This window comes from Calliphora vicina, chromosome 1 (genome assembly GCF_958450345.1).
Source record: "Calliphora vicina chromosome 1, idCalVici1.1, whole genome shotgun sequence".
Classification (NCBI taxonomy): Eukaryota; Metazoa; Arthropoda; class Insecta; order Diptera; family Calliphoridae; genus Calliphora; species Calliphora vicina.
This window is the reverse complement of record NC_088780.1, coordinates 136,568,537-136,590,586: the sequence shown is the minus strand read 5'-3', so window position 1 is coordinate 136,590,586 and position 22,050 is coordinate 136,568,537. Positions and strand designations below refer to the sequence as shown.

General features: G+C 30.2%; 1 protein-coding gene across 3 annotated transcripts in view; it reads right to left on the bottom strand.

Moving 5' to 3' along the window:
* Positions 1–10,989: 10,989 nt before the first annotated feature.
* larp (La related protein) overlaps positions 10,990–22,050 on the bottom strand; it is a 60,147-nt gene continuing 49,086 nt past the window's right edge. For all 3 annotated transcript variants that reach the window (XM_065515950.1, XM_065515952.1, XM_065515951.1), the window contains exons 2-5: positions 17,070–17,394; positions 15,044–16,100; positions 12,656–14,973; positions 10,990–12,579 (exon numbers count right to left, since the gene is read on the bottom strand). In XM_065515950.1, coding sequence (XP_065372022.1) covers positions 11,858–12,579; positions 12,656–14,973; positions 15,044–16,100; positions 17,070–17,394 — 4,422 coding nt within the window. In that variant the 3' untranslated portion in view covers positions 10,990–11,857. The remainder of the gene's footprint in view (positions 12,580–12,655; positions 14,974–15,043; positions 16,101–17,069; positions 17,395–22,050) is intronic.

Here is a 22,050-nt window from a genome sequence, read left to right as displayed (position 1 = left end):
AACGTCAAAATCGTTGTCAAGATAAAAAATTATCAGGTATAGTCTTCATTTATTAGTATTATTGCTTCGTTATGACAAAATTGTTAGTGCTTTTGCTCAGACAACTTTGTCTTGACAACAAACGTCATTAATTGTTATGATAAATATTTGTCAAGTATAGACATGGAGTTAACAATAAAATATTTAAAAATCTACATCAAAACTTCATTCTTTACTTTTTAAAAAAAAATTTAATTATTCGAATAATTCGATTAATTTTAAACGTGTGATCGAATTATTCGAACAAGTTAAAATCTCTTATTCGAATTATTCGTTTTATTCGAACAAGAGAAAATTCGAATACCCTAGTATTCGAGTACAAACATATTTTTCTGATATAGGGGTTATATGGGGGTAGGTTCAATTATGGACCGATCCTCACAAAAATTGGTAGAACGATTTAGGTTTATATACCATATAACTTGTTTATGTTACATTTCATCACGATATTATCATAAGACAATTATGAATGTTCAAGTCATTTTCAAATGGACGTGGCACTTCCCGTAAGAAGTAAATAGTTATTATGGAATATCTGAATTTTGAGACGGATCGGAACAGGGGAACAAAGTAAATTGTTATTTTCGAATATCTGGAGCTATGTCCGTCCGTCTATCTGTGTGTTGACAACACGACAGGACCCATTTTATTTAAGTAATAAAATGAGAAATAATTGGATTAACTCCATCTCTAAGTTAGTGGTGGTGTTAGTTTGCTTCCGGGATTTACAAACTTTTGGCAATAGCTTTGGTCTATATCTCTTGACCACAGCATAAATATTCCAAACATTTGACTAAATTCCAACATAAATACTAAGTGTTAACTACTAAATGTTAGAAGATCGCAAATTGTTTGATGATAATAAGCTTTAATAATTTTGAAAATGATTAGTTATACTATTTAATTATAATATTTAAATGCCTTTAAATATTTCCTACACCATGTCAATCCATTTGTAATTTCTACATTTTTCCTCTGTCCGTGTGTATGTTGAGATCAACTTTCCGAAGCCACCAAATAACTTTCATATCTGATTGATACATCAATATATCCGGTAGAGAACAACTTAGACTGCTATTTAAAATCGAGAAAATCTGTCCATAAATGGCTGAGATATAAGAAAAAAACGTCGACTTAAATTTTGTTTCAGAAAATTTTTTTTTGCATTTTTATTTTTCAAAAACTTTTTTCAAAATTTATTTGCAATAGATATCATTTATATCCCCCTATCACAGAATTTCATTCCGATCGAATGTGGAATCAATTCGGTATTTAGCTTCTTCCGAAAAAGTAACACGAATAATTTTTTCGAAATTACTTTTAGGGCACTGCTACACGTTCAATATATATTGACTGCGATCCAGTATCGCGATATTTATTGAACATCTAGCATGTAGTATTGATGGATCGCGATCCAAATCGCAGAATAACCTCATTTTGCGTGATCCATTACAATGGATCGCGATCCAAATATCACAATATATATTGAACGTGTAGCAGTGGCCTTAGGGACCAGCTACGCGTTCAATATATATTGTGATATATGGATCGCAATCCATTTTAATGGATCGTGTGCGTATGCACATAATGTAAATCGCATCAGTATTTACATTATTTTTGAGTTGTGCGGGCCGGGCCGGGCCGGGTGCTAATTAGAAAACCAACGTATCGACATTAAATATTTATCGCGTGATCTGCGATCTGGATTTCAGAATATTTGGCTTTTCTGCAATATGGATCGCATATTGAACGTGTAGCAGTTTTCAAGTTGAAATTTATTTTCTGAATTTACAAAACTGAACGGCACGAAATTAAAACATAGTCGATGAGAATGTCAACTATGGAATCGAAATCAAAATACGAAAATAAGTAACAAGAGAAATCGACTTAAGTTTTATTTGGATTGTTTAGGAAGAATTATCGTATTAATTACCATCTCTTCTTTTCCATCTTCATTTTAATTCTTAAGAAAACAAACACATGTGCATTTTTTCCAAGTATTTTTATTAAATATTGTCTTTAATTTTAATTTTTTCGATTAATTTCATTTAACATTATTTGTTTTAATAATTTTTAGCGGTTTGTTATTTATAGGTATCAATAAGAAATATTTTATATCTGTTTTTATAGAATTACAAAGTTTTATAGTATATTGTAAGTTTTATTTATAATTTCATATTTATTGTAATTTATTTGTAATATTTATTAATTATTTAGAATAGCATTTTATTTTATAAACTCGTTTATATTATTAAACTAATATTTATCTGTTTTTGTATTTTAATATAGTTTAATTATTTATATTTAGTGTTTTTTTTATATAAATATGTATGTGGTTTTAAAAATCTATCACTTTTAGGTTTTTCTGTTTAAGCTTTTCAATCACAAAACACTAATAAAATTAAGGTTAGTTTAAAAAAGAAACAAAGGAAATGAAATGTACGTTTATCTGCTATAAATAATAATAATTAATTAAAATGAACAAATAATAAAACGAACGCATTTGTTTTAATAAATATTTATTGGAAACAGAATACAGTAAATATTGGCGAGAAAAAAACTTTGGTAGAAGAAAGTATGAAATTTAAAAATATATTAAATGTTAATGCATGAAAGAATTGAAATTAAAATTGTAATTATATAATTCATTTTGAATTTTCGTTTGTAACACATGGAATTATTCAAATTGGTATAAAACAAGTTCGAGTGGGTATAGAAGATTTGGCTGTGACAAATGTTCTATACCCACCATCAATATGTAGTTTTGGTCTTCTATGCGGACAAGAATCAGTTATGGTCCGAACTGAACAGAATTTGAAAGGGATATAGAAATTTATGTTAATATCATTATTTAAAAATTATTTTATCTATCTATATAAATAAAAATCAAATGTCGTTCGTTGGTAATTGCATCAGTTGAGAACGGCCGGACCGATTTAGACAATTTTTTTTTTAAATGTTGGCCATAGTCCAACTTAAGTTTTTACGGAATGAAAAATTTACAACGCCCACTTTTTTGTAATTATCCAAAATCGGAAAACGGCTGTACCGATTTGGCAAATTTTTTGTTTAAATCTTCACAGTAATCCAATTTAAGTTTTCACTAAAATAAAAATTGACCACACCAATTTTTTTTCAATATATGTATATACAATCGTAGAACGCCTGGACCGATTTTTGAATTTTTTTTTTTAATGTTCGCAATAGTCCGCAAAAGATTTTACAGAAATAAAAATTGTCCACATCCACTTATTAAATACATCTGCAAAATTCATCGATCTGTGATCACTCATATTTCAGACCAAAATTCGATTAATTATATAAAAACTCACAATAACTTAACTCATTAATAATTGGCCAATAAGCGTTTAATCAAGAAAAGCAGCTCGATCTGTGATCACTCATATTTCTGAACAAAAATAGATTTTCTATATAAAAACTCAAAATATCTAAATTCGCTAATAACTTGGCCAATAAGTGTTTAATCAAGAAAAGAAGCTCGGTCTGTGATCACTCATATTTCAAAACTAAAATGTATTTTTTATATAGAAACTCAAAATATCTAAATTCGCTAATAACTTGGCCAATAAGCGTTTAATCAAGAAAAGCTGCTCGATATGTGATCACTCATATTTCTGAACAAAAATAGATTTTTTATATAAAAACTCGAAATATCTAAATTCAAAACATAAACATAAAATCAAACATAACCCAACATGAACAAAAATTATCATTCAACAATACGTTTTTTTTTAATTTTAACTATTTTTATCCATTTGTATCCGCTTCTCAAGCATTTTTTTTAATTTGACAGGACAACGTCTGTCGGGTCAGCTAGTTGACAATAAAATATTTATCTGATATAGATATATCAAGGGTTGGGTTAATTATGGACCGATCCTTACAAAAATTGGTAGAAAGATTAAGGTTCATATCCAATTTTATCACTATATTCATTATTATAAGACAATTCTGAATGTTCATTATAACCTACTGTGCATATAATGGGTGTGTGCAGATGTTTGTAACTCCTAAAAATTTTAGTTTAACACCCACCTTAAAGTATGTATACCGATCGACTCAGAGTCAGAATATACGGAAGTCATTTCACGAAATTTTATGATGATCGGTACATAATTAGTCATAGCTTCCATATAAGTCCCGCATCCGAAAATCACTTTAACGAGCATGAATCTCTTAAAAATGTTGGTATTCACATAACATTCATCAGAAATAAGCTTCATATTTCTTATATATAAATAGGCCACACATTTTTTTGTGGTACACTTTTAAGTATGTTATTGTCCACCAATATTGATGAAATATATATGGTTTAAAAGGTTTTGTTCTCTAGATATGCACAATATAAAATATTATTTCAATAAAAGTGGTAAAAAGCTTTTTAAAAGTGGTCGAATTTCGTCCACTTACATAAATCACACGACCTAATTTCATGGCGATCGGACCATAATTACTCATAGCTCCCATATAAGACCAACTTCCGAAAATCATTCAGGAATCTAAATTATTGAAATAAAAAAAAATATTTGTCGGGCTTGACTTACTTGTTTTCTGATGGAGCCATACTTTATAATATAATTTCAGAGTACTTAGAACTAATTTGTGCAAAATTTCATCAGGATTTCCGCATAATCAATATATTCATGACTACTCAAACAGTATTCTGTGTGGTATTTGTATGGGAGCTAGATGAAATCATGAGCCCATTTTCAATACCAAACAAACCTTATCAACAGAGGTATTTGGTATTTGTGCAAAATTTCAGCCAACTAGCTCCGTTCTTTTGGTCCCTATCGTGTTTTCAACAGACGAACGGTTTCTTATGAGGACCCAGAGTATACATATATACAAACGTGGGTCTGCGACAAATTTTACAAACGGAATGACAAAATCAGTATAACCCCCATCTTTTATGATGATGGGTATACAAATATGGAAGAATTTAAATTAAAATTTTAAATAATTCATTTGAATAAATTCAATTTGAATTACATATGTATGTATATTAAATGTCAAACAATTTCAATATTATCTGAAAATCACTCTAAAGTTTTTGAACGGACAGAAAGCCCTTCGATGACAGATGTTATAATAAAAGATTTCAAAATAGATAAAATCGTCATTGGTCTTTTGCCACAGATTGAAAAATTAGCAATTTCATACAAATTTATTATACTATGCGGCCAATGATTGACGGGTACATGTCAAAAACTATTTTCTAAACTCTTTAACAACTATTTGATATCGATTGCGATTTTGTGATGGAATCGTTTGTTTAATTGGAGAGTTATGAATAAAATACAAACATTAATAATATAATAGAAAAAATTCCGAAACATAATAAAAAGTAACCTTCAAACCTTCACTTTAACAGATCACAAATTTTTTTTTTAAACTTAAATTTTTTTTTTAATTTATTATATAGAGACTTCTCCTAGAGAGTTTAGCTTTAAAGGACATAAAATTTATATTTATTATTAATAATTATTTTTTAAATTCATTGTTTTTTATAAATATAAATTTAATTTTGTGTTTTTTTACATTTTAATATAAAAAAAAAATAATAATTAAAATTATTTGTTTGTTTTTAGATTATTTATATTTAGTATAGCCTGCTGCTGCTTATTTTTTGATGTGTGATTTAATTGTTTAATTTAATTTTAATGATTATTGTAAATTTTATTCGGTCAGAATTTGCAAATTCTGACTAAAATCTGTAAATCTCAGAAGTACGAGAACAGATAAAATATTTTTAATATTTTGTCGGGAAAATCTTTTTAGTTCCATAGTCGCTTTTTCGTGTTCATAGTTACTCTAAAGTGTTTTTAGTGTGATCATTTGTTATAAGTATTAAATATTTATTTCATAAAAGAATGTAAAAAAATCGTTCGATTTGGATTGAGAGCCGATTCCTTAATAATTAGTTATTGTATATTAGGTGTTATCCCTCATCTATAAACTAAAAAAAATACTTTTAGTTTTATTTAAGGCTAATATCTTACATTTTCCAATTTCGAACTTAAATAAAATTAAACTATTTTTTATATAAATTGTCTTCCATTAAGGACTTTCGAACTTTGATAGTATTTGTTTTGCCAAAAAAAACTTGGATAGATCTAACATTCAAGAACAAGTGCAAATGATAAAATTATTTTATCAATATGATAAAAGTCACTGTTTGGTGTGTATTTTATCGATATTTCCATATTTCTTTGAGAACGACGGCAAGCCTATCGGTCAATGATTACCAACTCCTATTAGCCTGAATTGGATGGTAAGGGCACCAACGGATTTGTGATTTCAACAGGACGGAACTACGTGCAACACATCTCATGCCACATTGGACATTCTGCACGAGCGATTTCAGGGCATGGTCATCTCACATGGATTTGACCCCGTTACACTTTTTCTTGTGAGGTTTTCTTAAGTCGCAGGTCTATGCGAATAAGCCAAAACACAGCGGCCCACAAACAAAACCCATGCCATCAATCAGATTTATGAGCCATAGTCATGGAAAATTTTACATATCATATGCGCGCCACTCATCAAAGCCGCGGCGGACTATTGCACGATTTTATATTCCATACATAATGGTCTTTCTAACCAATATAAAAATTCGATGTTATCTCCCTCACACAGTTTTATATAAATTTAAAGATATGAAGCTGTTTATGAATTTAGTATCGGAATTTTATAAGTTTTTTAAAATATGATCGCAATTTTAAAACTAATTTGAAGCTCTAAACAAAAGACTTAGGTACTGGTTTCAAAGAGTCGGACTACTTGTTCTACTTTGTTAACAGCCTTTTTGTTATAATTTTGTCATTGTCATAAATTTCAAAACGTTAGTCAAAATAACAACTTTTTCTAACCCCCTATCTATACTTGACAAATTATTATCATAACAATTAATGACGTTTGTTGTCAAGACGAAAGTTGTCTGTGCAAAAGCACAAACAATTTTCTCATAACCCCCTGTCTATACCTGATAAATTTTTATCATGATAAACGTCAAAATCGTTGTCAAGATAAAAAATTATCATGCTCCGTTATGACAAAATTGTTAGTGCTTTTGCTCAGACAACAAACGTAATTAATTATTATGATAAATATTTGTCAAGTACAGACAGGGGTAACGAAACTATAATACTAATAAATGGAGACTATCAGGCCTGTCACAGAATTCCATTCCGATCGAAAGTGGAATTAATTCCGTTGTTTTACTTCTTCAGAATAAGTAAAACTAAAATTTCTTTCGGAATGAACCGATTTCAGTATTCGAAGTGGAATTAATATTTCTTTGTAATTATTTGTTATATAAATTTTTTATCAGTTTCTGTAGTAAAAACTTAACTTATGCTTTAATATAAAAAACGCAGTCAAATTAAATTCAGAAATACAGAATTATTAAATATTTTTGGAATTAATAAATTACACGGTAGCTGAAGAACCTAAAACGAAATCGATCGGTATTGTAACTACGGAATTGAAACCATTCCGAACAAAATGTGTGACAAGCCTGTATACCTGATAATTTTTTATCTTGACAATCTTATTGACGTTTATTATGATAAAAATGTATCTGGTATAGACAGGGGATAAGATTCGAAGAAAAAGCTGACTGTATAACAAGTATACTTTTTGATATTTTTTATTTTGTATTCAAAATCAAGTTTGCGGAAAAGTTTTGGTTCCCAGAACGATTTCAACTGGTTACAATAAAAAAAATATTCGTGGTCTCCAAAACATCTTTATTTTAATAGTAATAATACATTCCAAGTTAACATTATCAGCCCAATTATGAATAAAAATTCCCCAGGAGTTTTTTCCCTTTTCCTATTCAAATTCAATGGGGAAAAAACTCCCGGGGAATTTCTTATTCATAATTGGGCTGTATATGAATTTAACACAAAACGATTAAACCATTATACAACAACATAAGGTACACCCAGTAGAAAATAAATTCTCAATTATACAATTCTTGTAACGTCAAACAAAAGAAAATATAAAAAAATATGAAAAAAATCAAAATCAAAGTTTGACGTTATAGGGCTAAATATTGAAAACTCTCCCTAGTGATTCTACCTTCTACAATTATTGTATCATGGATTAAACTAAATTCAATCTAACAGGCCTGTCACATTTTGTTCGGAATGGTTTCAATTCCGTAGTTAAAATTCCGATCGATAATTTTTATTAGACTATTATGTTTAAAAAACAAAAATTTACAAAATGATGTTCTGCAACTGGTTTGTTACAACTGGTTCAGAGAATAGGAGGTAATATTTCTGGTCTGTAAAAATCTGTTAGTCTGTTTATACCTTTTTTCAATAGTTTGTATTAAAAGTTCCTCTGAAAAGGTATTACGTCATCAAGTGTAATGCTTGCTTTACAAATAAGGAATAGAAAAGCTGGGGGTTACTCCGAAAACGAAAATGTTCGAAAATGTTTGTTAAATACATTGTAATTCGAAAAGATTTCCTTTCGAATCGAATTAGGGAATTAGAATAGAAACGTTTGCACACATTTGTCAGATTATCAACCCAGCGACAGCTGTATCAACCGAAAGTTTTTTCCTCAGGAAAGAACTCTCAACTACAGTAGAACTGTTACAACAAGTACTTCCTTTAATTGTATTAATTATTATATAAAATAATTAAAATTATGCCGATTTTATTCAAATAACCAGAATCATTTAAAAAACTACAAATACAGATTCTATTAACAATTGAGAGAGAATATCAAACAGTTCGGAATAATATTTAAGGGATTGAAACCATTCCGAATTGTGTGACAAGATATACCTTGAAGAGATTCTATAGAATATTATAATATGGAATCAAATTTCAAACCTTTTAATCCCCAACTACAATATAACCCTCCCCTTTAAAATAGAATTTCAAATAGCAAAATTTTGTTTTCGTTTTTTAGGTTTTTGCATCGGAATTAATTAAATTCCGATATTTAAGATTTTTTTTTTTATTTTTTATAATTTTTTTTTTTAAGTAAGACTTAATGCGCTAATAACAAAAATTCAGAATTTAAAGTTAATTTAATAATCAAATTGTGTGTTTTTTTTTTCATTGTAACTAAAATTATAAAAATAAAATATTTACAAAAGGAAAAAAATTCATCATTAAAAAAAAACTTCTTTACATTCTTTTATATATTAATAAATAAATGATAAGTTTGTTTCATTTTATGCAATTTTCAAGTACGAAAATATAAATTGAAAACTTCTATCAAGCTTGGCACTGGGGCAGCACAATTATTTAATATTTTTATGTTTAATATATTTTATATTTAATTCATTGTTATCGGTTTCGGTTTGATGCCGATTCTTTCATGTTTTTTATATATAATATAGTATTGTATTGTGGTGTAGTGTTATGTTAGTATTTTTTTTAAGATATTTGTTATTTTTCTTTTCATGACAATAATTTTATGTTTTTTTTTAGATTTTCTTGCATTGTTTGCAGTTTAATTTCTATATAATTGTTTTAATTTAATGAATAATATTAAAATAATAGGAAAAATGTTATTAAAAATTTTTTTATATAAAAAATAACATATGATTAGAGAAACATTTTAAACCAGCCAACAAATATTTAGAGGTTTTTTAAATAAAAATAGAGCTTAATCTCTATTTTTTAGTTTTAAATGTTTGATTTTGTTTAAATGCTTTTAGTTGAAACTGTACTTCGTTTTTTAGAAAATTCTTAAATATTAAAGACTTTTAAAGCAATTATTGTAGGGATAGTTGTAATTTTCGCAAATTTTTGTTCGTTTTCAATTTTTTTTAAAATTTCAAATAATTTTTTTTTTTTAAAAAACTTAAAAGAATTGAAATTAAAATTTTATTATTTTTTAATTAATTAACTAAAATAAATATTTTTTTAGAAATTTAATTTTAAAAATTTGTATAAGATTTTAAACACGTTATTTAAGTTTAAAACTTAAATATTTTAAAACCTTATTTTAGATATTTTGTTTCGTTTCTTTTTATAGTTTTAGACTTAAAATTTTATATATTTGAAATTAAAAAAAAAATTAAAAAAAAAAAAAATGTTTAAATAAATTTTTCGTTTTTCATAATGTAGATTTTCAAAAACAATATATATTGCGAAATTTTAGCTTGATTTCAAAAAAAAATTTATATTCGAAATTGAATATTTATAATTTGAAATGGCAATTTTGAACGATTTTTATTTTCTAAAATTTAGCTTGATTTCAAAAAAATTGTTATATTTGAAATTGAATATTTATAATTTGAAAAGGCAATATAAAACTAAATCTTATTTTTATTACTTTAGAATAATTGAAGTACATACTTTGTATTTTTCAAAAGAACGAATTGTAAACAACTATTTTTGATACTCTTAAATTTTTACTTGAATTTAACTTGAAGTTTTTAAAATAGAAAAATAAACTTATTTCACAATTCTCAGGCTTAAGCTGACACAAAAGTTTTGTAGTTTGTGTCTATATTTCAACAATTAAACCAATATTTTAATAATGTTTTACAATACCAGTTTCGTATGTAATTACAAGTTTTAATGATTTTTAACTTACTAATCATTTATAATAATCAAATAAACCAGTATTTGATAAAAACAAAAAGTAGTACGATTTGTTTGGTTTCCAACAAATGTATCTTCGTTTCAATAAACCCTTATTATTCCCTAAAGCGAATACAAATGTATTTATTAAACAACCAAGTGTTTCGTATTGTTGTATAAAACAACCTTTTCTTATAATGAAGTTTATTTCCTAAATAAGTGTGCCTTGATTTGTCTATTCCTTTAAATTATAGCAATATTTTTGTTTAGAATTCTTTGAAAATAGTGTGTTAAGGAATTTTTGTGTTTTTCTAAAATAAATTGTTGGCTGTAAAACTTTTTACCGGGTCAAAAAATACAATATCTCATATTAGTTTTGGTGTGTTTTTTTTTTGTTTTCTCGGTCCCTGGTTTGGTTTTATTATTAAGAATATTAAAAATTTTTTACATAATATATGATAATAAAGTCACTTTTAGCAAATATAATTATATTATTTAAATTTTTTTTTTTTGCATTTTTTAAAGATTTTTTTTTAAATTTTAATAACATCAAAAAAATAATATTAATATATAATAATAAAAAGTATTTAATAATATATTGAAAAAAAATAATAATAAAACAACAAATTTTTTTAAAAAACCATTTTTTTTTTGAGCATTTTCGAATTTTTTCATATATATTTTTTTGGCTGACAATAATTAGTAGAAAAAGAAAATCAACACTGAACTACTAAAAAAAAAAACAAAGGAATTATAAGAGAAAACTAAGAAAATATACCTATTTATTCAATAAAAAGTGTATAGTAGTTTTTTTCTATATATTTATATAAAACAACAAAGTAAATTGTATTTCGTTCGTTTAAAGTATTCGTTAGTTTTGATTTAAATGTACTTTTAAAATTTAATTCTTTCTTTGCTTTAAAAGTAATAAATGTTTTCTTGTTTAATGTTTAAAAACAACTCTACTCTATTGAGATAGAAAGAGAGACACAAAAAATTCCTTTTTTTAAATTAATTTAAAAATTGAAAATACCCAAAAATTCGATAAAAGTAGTAGGGAAAATAATAAGGAATAATAATAGAGCAAATATTTTAGCATTATAAACTAAGCATAAAAAATAGCACTTAATTTTATTTAATAAAGAGAAAAAAAAAAGAAATAATATAATTATTAATAAAAAAATTATATGTATTAATAAAAAAAATATTTAAGCAGAGGAGGAACAAATGAATTTTTCTTAATTTTCCGCCACTACAGACGCTGTCGTTGATTTTTTAGTTTGCTGTGATTGTTGTTCGTTTGATGTCTGTTGTTGCTGTTTGTTAGCATCTTTTTGTTGTTGCTGTAGTTGTTGGGGTCCCGTAGTTGTTGGTTTTGATTTCTGTTGTTGTTGATATTGATTTTGCCTATAGTTTCTGTTTAAACCCGTATTGCTGCCATTGCCGCCCGCACCACTACGTCTCAGTTCATGGGGTGAACCATAATGATAATTGCGATTGGCAATTTGTGGTTTATTGCCCAAGGAACCGCTGCGCACTCTAACAGTGCTACTGCCAAAGGAACCAGTACGTCTGCGATTGTTATGGCTTTGGTTGTAGTTGTTGTGCTGTTGGTAATGATTTTGCTGTTGTGGTTGATGTTGATGTTGCTGCTGTTGTCTATTGCCCACATAATCACTACGATTGGTAATGGTAGTATTTGGTCTACGACCGCTACCGGCTACGATTACTTTGGTGCCATCGCTTTCCGAGACACTGCGATGACGTTGCAAATTGCGTGCACGATTCAAGCTGCCCACACCCTGTAGCATTTCGTTGATTTCGGGTTCGACCACACGGAAGTCTTCAATGGTTTTGAATTTGGTCAAATATTCAGCTAATTTTGGTTGTACCTCCAATTTTTCAGCATTTTTGTAGTATTTCAAAAAGGCCCAGAATTTTTCCAAACCATAAAGTTGACCTAAAAAAATAATAAATGAAAAAAAAACTTAATAAAAACCATTCAATAATTCAAAATTGTTTAATGTTCAACATACCAGTCTCATAATCAGCCATAGTTTCTTCTTGGAAATCTTCGTAAATGTGTGGACGGAACTTCTTTTCCAAACCATACGAAAAGAAACGGAACAAGCATTCCAGACCATAACGGAAACCATTGCTAGCATCTTCCAATGCCAAGGAGCGGAACTCATTGTACATGGTCTTATTGAAATTTTCACGCAAAAAGAATGACCAGAAACGATACAGAGTGTTCATCTCCTGCGATTGGCCATAGCCCAAACGGCGACGCTCTTTGAGGCATCTCGAATGATATTTGTGATATGCCTGTTGCGTGAAATTGTTCTCCTTGAGCAGGGAGTGCGATGGATGCTGGAAGACGGGCAACGATTGTGGCACAGACGAGCCATAGGAGCCGTACGATGAAGCAGTGGGTGAGGTGCCCGTCGACGAGCCCATCGAAGTGGTACGTGGCCGATGTTCGACAGTGTCGAGCAGCCAACCGACGTGAGCCTCGACGGGTGGATTGGACGAGTGGCGGGTTTTACGTTTGCGTGGCGTGCGAAGATCAATTGAATGTGAATTGGGTGCGGCATAGAAACGAGCACGACGTGACTTTAGCGTCGAGTTGAGGGTTGAGTTCAGGGTGTTGTTTAAGTCTTCATCGTCGTAGGCGGGTGGAGGTGGTGGTGGCTGTTGTGGGTGTCGTTGTTGGTAGTGGGGTTTTTGGCTACTAGAGAGTTTTTCGAAATCTTCTTGTGAAATCACATTGACCGTACGGTAATTGTTGCCAGTTACCCACAAGTCTTCCTCGTAGTTGACCAAGCCATCGTTGATGACATTTTCCAAGTCCTGAGTGATTTTGGTTCGAGATGTATAGTCGGCCGTACGGTCGTAGCCCTCGTGTTTGGGGGCGCGTTGTACTTGGGAAACAATCAACAGTTTGTTAATATCACGATCGGCAAACTCGTAGTCGGATTCATCATCGTCGGAATAGTGGTCGGTGAAATTGTTGACGCGTCCGGTGGCGGGTATGGGATCCATAAGCTCTTCATCGAATTGAAAGTCTAGTTCTTCCTTCTCGCCATGATGCTGGCCGCCGGTGGTTGCGGTGGTGGAGAATGCAGCTGTTTTGGAGGAGGCAGAGGAGGAATTGATGGTTGTTGTAGTGGTAGTTGTGTTGTTGGTTTTGTTTTTGTTGGCATTGGAGGAAGCATTTGATGGGGTGGTGGTGGCATTGATGGCAGTGGATTTATTGTTGTTGGGCAATGATTTATTTGTGGTTTTGGTGGATTTGTAGGAAGCGGGTTTGGTGTTGATGGAAGAGTTGGAGGAGTTTGAAGTGGAAATGGTTGTGGTAAGGGTGGTAGTAGGAGTGGCAGAGGAATCGAGTGGCAATTGTGATGATGACGTTTGTGTTGAGTTGGTAGCTGATTTAATATCTTTATTAGCATATGATTTAGAGCGTCTCTTTACCTCTTTCCACATGCCATCGGCAGTTTCGGCAGCAGTCTCATCATTACCAGCCGACGAGGACTTGGCATCGCCTTTTGCTGCTGCTGTCTTCTTTTCCGGTGTCGAAGTAGATTTTGGCTTTGCTTGTGTCTTCACACTCTCTGCCAGTCCACTCAAATGATCCGCCAATTGAGCCACAGCTCCACCCGTTGTTGGCTGCTCAGCTTCCACCTTCTTGGTTAAAGCACTGATGGCATTTAAAGATGGGGCAGGTGTTTGTCTCTCTTGTTGCATCAACATGGTGGGTATAAGATTGTGTGAATTACGTGGCACCGGTGGTGGTGGTATACAACTCAGTGGCTTTGTGGCCATGGGTGAGGTCAGTATCGGTGGCAGAGGCACTTCGGGTACATAAGTTATAATAGGCGAGGTATTTGATGATTTGACAGTAGCTGTTGATTTAGCATCGCTTCCAACTGCTTTTTCGGGACTTGTTCCAGCTGTCGTCTTATTGTTGTCTGAAGTTTCTGCTGTAGCAGTAGATTTTTCATCATCATCTTCAGTTTGATTTGTAGTTGCAGAGGCATTTTCAGCAGTTGTTTCCGAGGGTTTGGGCGTGGTAGCACCAGCTACTCTAACTGCGTTTTGGGTTCCGGTAGCATCTAGCGCATCTTTAATGGGCCAAATCATAGGGTTTGTTTTTGTGCGTACCTTGTAACCTTCGAGAAGTTCAATTTTGTCCGACTCTTTGATGGCTGTAATGATTAGAGCAACATCTGTGGATAGGGCCAGAACACGATGGAACGAAGCGATTAAAGTGACTGGAATGCAGCCTTCGTCGTCCATTTTGCGGCGTAAAAAGAAATCGCCAGTAAGATTTTCTTCGCTAAAATAATATTCACTAAAAGAGACGAAAAAAAAACCAAAGTATAAAGCAAATGTTTGTCTAATTTCAGTTTAAGAATACTTACACTTGTTTTTTAATGGCTTCTTTGACGCTTTGAGCATCCATTTCAATGTAAGCAGCAGGCATGGGCCCATAGTAATGGGTACCCATAAGGACAAATGATTGATCTGTACCAGCGGCATCCGCCGGCAAATAATTTGCGTACTCGCCATTGGCTAACAGATGGCGTGGTATGCGATTTGACGTACGACCTGGTCCCGATCTTGAGAATCCGCCGCGACCTTGCCGCCCGCCCCTGAAGGACGTGCGGAAACGCCGTTGCGTACGGGCTGGCCGTTCGTATTCCCGATCATTAGAGCGCTCGGCGCCGCTGCCGCTACGCCAGGAATCAATGCGCTCATTAGGGCCGCCAGACTTTTTGTGGGCACCGCCGCCATTTCGCTCCCCAATCGCCGTTGATCGTTGCGTTTCACCATGCCCGTGGTGGGCATTTGAGCGACGTTCATGGCCGTTGCCGTCACCCCGTTGATTGGTGCGTTCATGGTAGCGTTGTTGCGACGAGATGCCTCTGCGTGTGGGCCGACCAATTGATTTGGAACGACTAGATTTGGCCAAATCGATTTGCAAAGGTCGCCACTTGTGTTTGGGAATTTTCTTATTGATGCCATTTCCTCCATTACTGGTAGAGGCTGCTTCATTGTTACCCGCTGTGCTGGCTTGAGCTGATTGACCATTTGCAGATTTGGGGTCATTGTTTTCTTTATCTTTTATGGCAGCTGTACTAGAGCTGGCGCTTGTGGCCGAGGTTAATGCCGAAGTTGACGCAGCAACTATGACGACTTCCTTGTTATCTTTCGAGGTTACTTCTGTTGAGGCAACAACAGTCGAGGAGTTTTCTGCAGGTGCTGTGGCTGTGCTATTTGAAGCTGCACTAGTCGAAGCGGTGTCTTCTTTTTGAGCGTTGGAACGTTGTTTCTTTGTAGAACGTTTTGTTTCGTTGCCTGTGGGTTTACCACCAATTAGCATGGGCCAATCGCCAACGTTACTGAAATCACTAGCTTTTTGATTAACTTTCTTTTTGTCCTTTACTACGGGAGCATTAGCTTCACTTTTGGAAACAACTGAAATTGAGGGGAAATAAAGAATAATTTTAGTCAAATTTTGTAAGGCATTTTGAAAAGTGAGGAGCGAATAAGAAATTTTACATATTGAAGGACCATTATATTATTGTATGTATGTATATGTTTATTTCGAATTCGAATGACCATTTTCATGAGCTCTCTGAAGAAGATCTTAAATACTGATAGTGATTATTTGATAAGACTACTTTTGTTTATATTTTAATTTTGAATTGATAATGATAAAAATAATCTAAAATAATCTATATACCTAAACAAATATAAATTACTATAACAAATACTGAGTGTTAACTTATCAGCAATATTATGTTAAGATTGTTGTAGTTGTTGTATTATTCTATACTATATACTGATTTCTCTATTTAGTTAATTAATGAGTGTACAAAAGATCAGGCCATTTCAGAAAAAAAAACAAGTTCGTATAAAGAAATAAAATAAACATTATCATATTATAAATAAGCATGTCTGTATTTATAGCCTTTATACCACAGAAATCTTTAATGAACACGCGTTCAATAAACGAAAATGCATGAACACTAAAGTTTTTTTTTCTCTAAATAATGACGATGTTGGAGCTTGATAAAGTAGTGGGGGTGGGGTGTAGGCAACTACAATAAAAATGTGAGGTTAAAGTAAATTATAAACAAACTACTATGTACTAAAGAAATTTTAAAAACATTTGTTTTGCATATTTATTTATTTATGTATGTAGAATATTAAAGACCTTTGTGCTATTATTGTCAATTATGATGACCATAAAATAATCATAATTTATATCTGTTTTTTGTATACAATTTAACTACGCAATTTAAATCAATTGAAGCTTAAAAAAAGCATGGACCCCCACGTACGAATGTCTACAAAAATAAAATTCAACATAACCTAAATGTACAATGTTTTTCCCTCCGCTCTCTTTGTCCGTTTCTCTGTTTATGTATATAAAAAACTCACCAATGGTTGTTGACTCTGCTTTCTTAACAGTTTGTGTTTTGTTGATGGTTTGAGTCTGTGCGTTAGTGTTGTTGTTGGTGGTGGTGTTTTTAGCTGTAGTGGCTGTAGTAGTTGTTGTAACAGTGGTACTGCTGGTGGTGGTAGTATTGGTAGAATTTAAAGTCGCCGGTTGATTTTCTCCTTGATTCTGTTGTGTTGTTGTTGGGGTTTGCTGTTGTGGTGTTTTTGTTTGTTGCTGTTGTTTAGGTTGTTGTTTGGGTTGCAAAACACGTTTATCCAATGGTGACGAACCAGTTTTGGGACTGGAAGCTTGCTGTTTTGAAATCTAGAAATATAAAGAAGAAACGTAAAAATAATATGAAATTTCCGATTTTTGTATTTCTTTCATAAAGGTAAACAATCTTAATTTTTGTTTTTTTGGCAATAACTTATAAAATGTGTTTACCATTAAAAATTACAAATAAACAAATTTGTTTATGAAAAGGAAATGAACAAAAATGTACGATAATTTATTTATTTTTTTTAGCCATAAACAATATAAAAAATAGGTCGTAAAACTTTTTGGTTTATAAGAGGAAAAAACGCATGTTTTTTTAATGTTGTTGTTGAAAAACGTTTTTAAATTTTTGGATTTCATTCAGATTTTTGAAGAGGTTAAAGTACGCCGCATAATTTGCATGTTTTGTATAGAGCAAATTGGAAGAAATCAAAACAATTTAAAGAAAAATTATGAAATTTTTGAGTTAAAGAATTAACTGTACCATTTTAATTGAGATACATAATTATGAATTTTTTTGTACTTCAGATATTTTAAGCGATTTTTTAAGAAAATTGTTTAAAGTAAAGAAAACTGATTTTTTAAATTATAAGATACTCGTATTAACAAGAATAATGATGGTGGTTTATTTTAAAAAAAAAAATATTTTGGCCAATTTGGCATATATGACTTTGAATGATTTGTTTGCCAATTTTTGTTTAAACTTTGCGTTTATGAGCGAAACATTTTTTAAAATCAAATGTTAATTAAGCATTTCCAAAATTTAAAGTTTCATTCTTAGATGTTTTATGGTTAAACCTTTTAACCATAAAGATGAGCTTGTTTATTTTTCTACAAAATATTTCAAGTTCCTAATATGAATGAATGGTTTAGGTCTTTGCTATTTGGTAAATAATTACTAAAAATTTGTATTCTTCAATATTTATTATAATAAAAAAATGTTGAACTTAAATTTGTAATTAACAAATGGGCGACAATGTTTGATTTATTTTCTTTCAACTATCTATAATCTGAAATTAGGTTTAATTATGGATTTTGAACTCAAAAGTCTAGATTTTATTAACATTTAACATATTTATACGATATCAACAGTTATTGATTCAAATAAATACCAGATTTTATATTTTTGAATTGTCTATGTTAAAAAAACCTTTCTATATATATTCTTAATGCAGCAATAATGAACATTACTAATGAGTAATAGCGGTTAAAAACTTGACCTCATCCTTGATGCTTAAGTCTTTTTATAAACTCCACGCAAATTATGGAAAATTACGAAATTGGTGGATGTAACTAAGTAACACGCCTGTCTTTTTTTAGCGCATACCTCATGATTTCACTTAAGATAGGGGAAACTCTCAAGCACCTAAACAATAATAATAATAATAAAAAAAACGTGTGACACGATAACAAAATTTATCGATTTTCTTCGAGCATTTGCGTACATATTTCTAATTTTTGAAACAAATCAACACAATATTATTCATATAAAAAGTATATTATAACTGAAATAAAAAACTATATATGAAACAAAGGTCATATTATCTATAGTATAGATGGCATTCTTCTGGGAAAACAACAAGAATTAAGAAAATATGCCATGACAAAGTGGAAAATAACCCATTGTATAACAAAAACATATTAAAATATACATACATATATATAATATAAATGTTTTATGTATTCTAAAGATGATGAAAAAACACCACACATACATATGTATACACTACAATGAAATCATCAAAATCGAAAGATATTAAGAAAAAAAAAACAAAATATCAAGAAAACAGTCTAATTAAAATCTATTTATGTAAATCCACCAAAGGATAGTTAATAAAAATTTAAAAAAAAAAATCAAAATAAAATTATATCATACCTAGAGTTGTAGATAATCACCAAATACTCTTTGATAAGAGGAAGCACTTTTAATAGTTTGCTTTACAAATCTTTAATTAAACACTTTGTTATAAATATTTATTTTGTTTTTCAAGTCTTATCTCAAAATGTTTTTAATAAAGTTTTTATTTTATTATTATTTATTCCTGTAATCTTATCATTTATTAATTATATATAACAGAATGATAAGTGTAAATCTTTTGTTTCTTTTATAAAAAAAGTTTATTTTATTTTTAACACAATGGTTTTTTTTAATATAATATTTATATATTTCACTTTTTTACACAAAGTGACCCAATTTTTGTAGTCAGTTTTTTGCTCTTCAACTGTTTTCTTTTTCAATTTTATACAATATAAATTCTAAGTAGAATCTTTAATATTTTTTATTAAAAAAAATGTTTTTTAAATTTGCTTTTATTTTGTTTTAAGAAATTGACGAGTGTCTTGTACGAGTGTTCAAGATATTCTGAATTCATATGGATTCGCGCAGTGGATGAAAACAACTTTTTACGTTGCCGGTTTAGCATCTAGAGATACGTAGTACGTGAGCATTACCAAGTGTGTTTATTAAATGGCTGCAATAGTAGTGGTAGTCATCAATGTTAAAAAACAACAACGACGAAAAAAGTAAATAAAAATGTAAAATCAAAACAAAAACAAAATAAAAATAAAAACATATACATTCATACACATATACACATACTAAGAAAACCAATATAGTAGTGTTATCAACTTTAGCAGTGGAAAATAAAGAAAAAAGAAAACGCTAAAAACCCTGTTGCAATATGGCTGACTACCTGTCATCAATACGCTTAAAAGACTCACTTAGAATGTACAAATTATAAAAAACAATTGTAGTAATATATTAGAAACATATTCAATCCGGCCTGTCTTGAAAATCATTTTTATCAAAGTGATTTCAAATCACAAAAAATGTGTTCTGCGTTCTAAAATGTTTCAAATTATGTGATTTTAAACCGTTCAGTTACTGTTAGATATTTTAAACCGTTCAGTTACTGTTACATATTTTATAAAAAATAATGTTTATAATTAACAAGGCAAGGATTTTCATGCACTAAAAAATTTAAAATATGCACTATAAATGACAAAAATATGCAATAAAAACAAGTGTTTTATTTGAAATATATTTATTAATAAAAGAAAAATATAATTTTCACTATTTTCAGATAGGGCAATTATATGGTGGCTAGGAGAAATAATGGACCGAATTCAATAGACTTCGTCCTTGCAAAAGAAAAGATTGTACCAATTTTTGTCGAATTATCTTTGACAAAAAGACAAGATTTCGTTACATCATAGGTATTATGCAGGTATTATCGAATTATGTACTTCGTTAGCAAAAGTTTAATGATTTCTTGCAAGCATTAATTTTCTGACATTTGGGTGGTATATTATTGTGGTAGGAAGAAATATCTGGTGGATAAATACTAGAACGGTATACTTGAGGTCTATGGCCCTTAGAGCAAAACATTGGCGAACTCTACGTTCGGCAAAAAAAAATGTTCGTAACAGTCTTGAAGAAATACATTACATTAGGGGGTGGCGTTTTTTTCAGGTACGGTCTATTGTACACTAATATAAAAATATATCCAAAAGAAAATTAAATATGCAATAAAATGGAAAAATATGCTAAATATATGCATTTAAAAGGAAAATATGCAAAATATGCATTTCTAACAAAATATGCATTTATAACAAAATATGCAAAAATATGTAACAACAAATCGATGCCATTTTGTTGCAAATTCTTCGATTCGGAAAGATAAAATGTCAAAAGTGATTTTGAGTTACTGAATACAAACATGCATTTGCATAGAAATCCTTGCCCTGATAATTAATTTATATAAGTAAACTCTAACCATTAACCCCATTAACATGAAGTCTGGTTATGTGTTAACTAATAGTTATAATGACAGTTATCATACAAAAATTATTTTAACCGACATTAGTTGACACCTAACCAGACTTCGTGTTAATGGGGGTTAGGATAAAAACTAATTTATTATCTTAAGTTACATGGAAAACTGTCAATAATTTTATAGTATTTTGTGTAAATTTAAAAATATTAAAGCATAAATATACAGTGGTGGTCAAAACATATGCAACCAGCAACAGAATTTTACAAAAGTGGTTTAAACTAGTTTAAGATGTAAACAAAAATATTCATTTGCTTATAATATTTTTTAATTAATGCTTTAAAAATAAGAATATGAAATTTAATTCAGAATTTTTTGCATTGAAAAGAAAAAAAAAATAAAAAACTACGTATGGGTTGATATTTTTCATTGGCCAAAACATATGCAACTAATTGCTTTTAAAACATTTCTGTCTATAAAACTTAATATTTCGTGGCAAATCCTATATTTTCAATGACGGCCTTACATCGGCAAGGCAGTGAAGCTATCAAATTGGTAAAAAAATTTGCAGGAATAGCGTTCCAAGCATCTACCAATCCTTGAAACATAATATCTGAATTAGTGCAATTTTCGGGGTCGATTCTTTGATTAACGATTTCCCAAATGTTCTCAATGGGATTTAAATCTAGTAATTGTGGTGGCCATTCCATTACCGAAACTCTTTCTTGTGCTAACCACGATTTAACAACATGTGAAGAATGCTTGGGGTCGTTATCGTGCTGAATAACTCATCGAAGAGGCATATTATCCACAGCATTTGGAAGCATTACTCTTTCCAAGATGTCTCTATAGATAAATCCATCCATTATTTCATTAATTTAGAGCGATGGGACAACTCCAGCAACAGAAAAACTGCCCCCATACCATTACG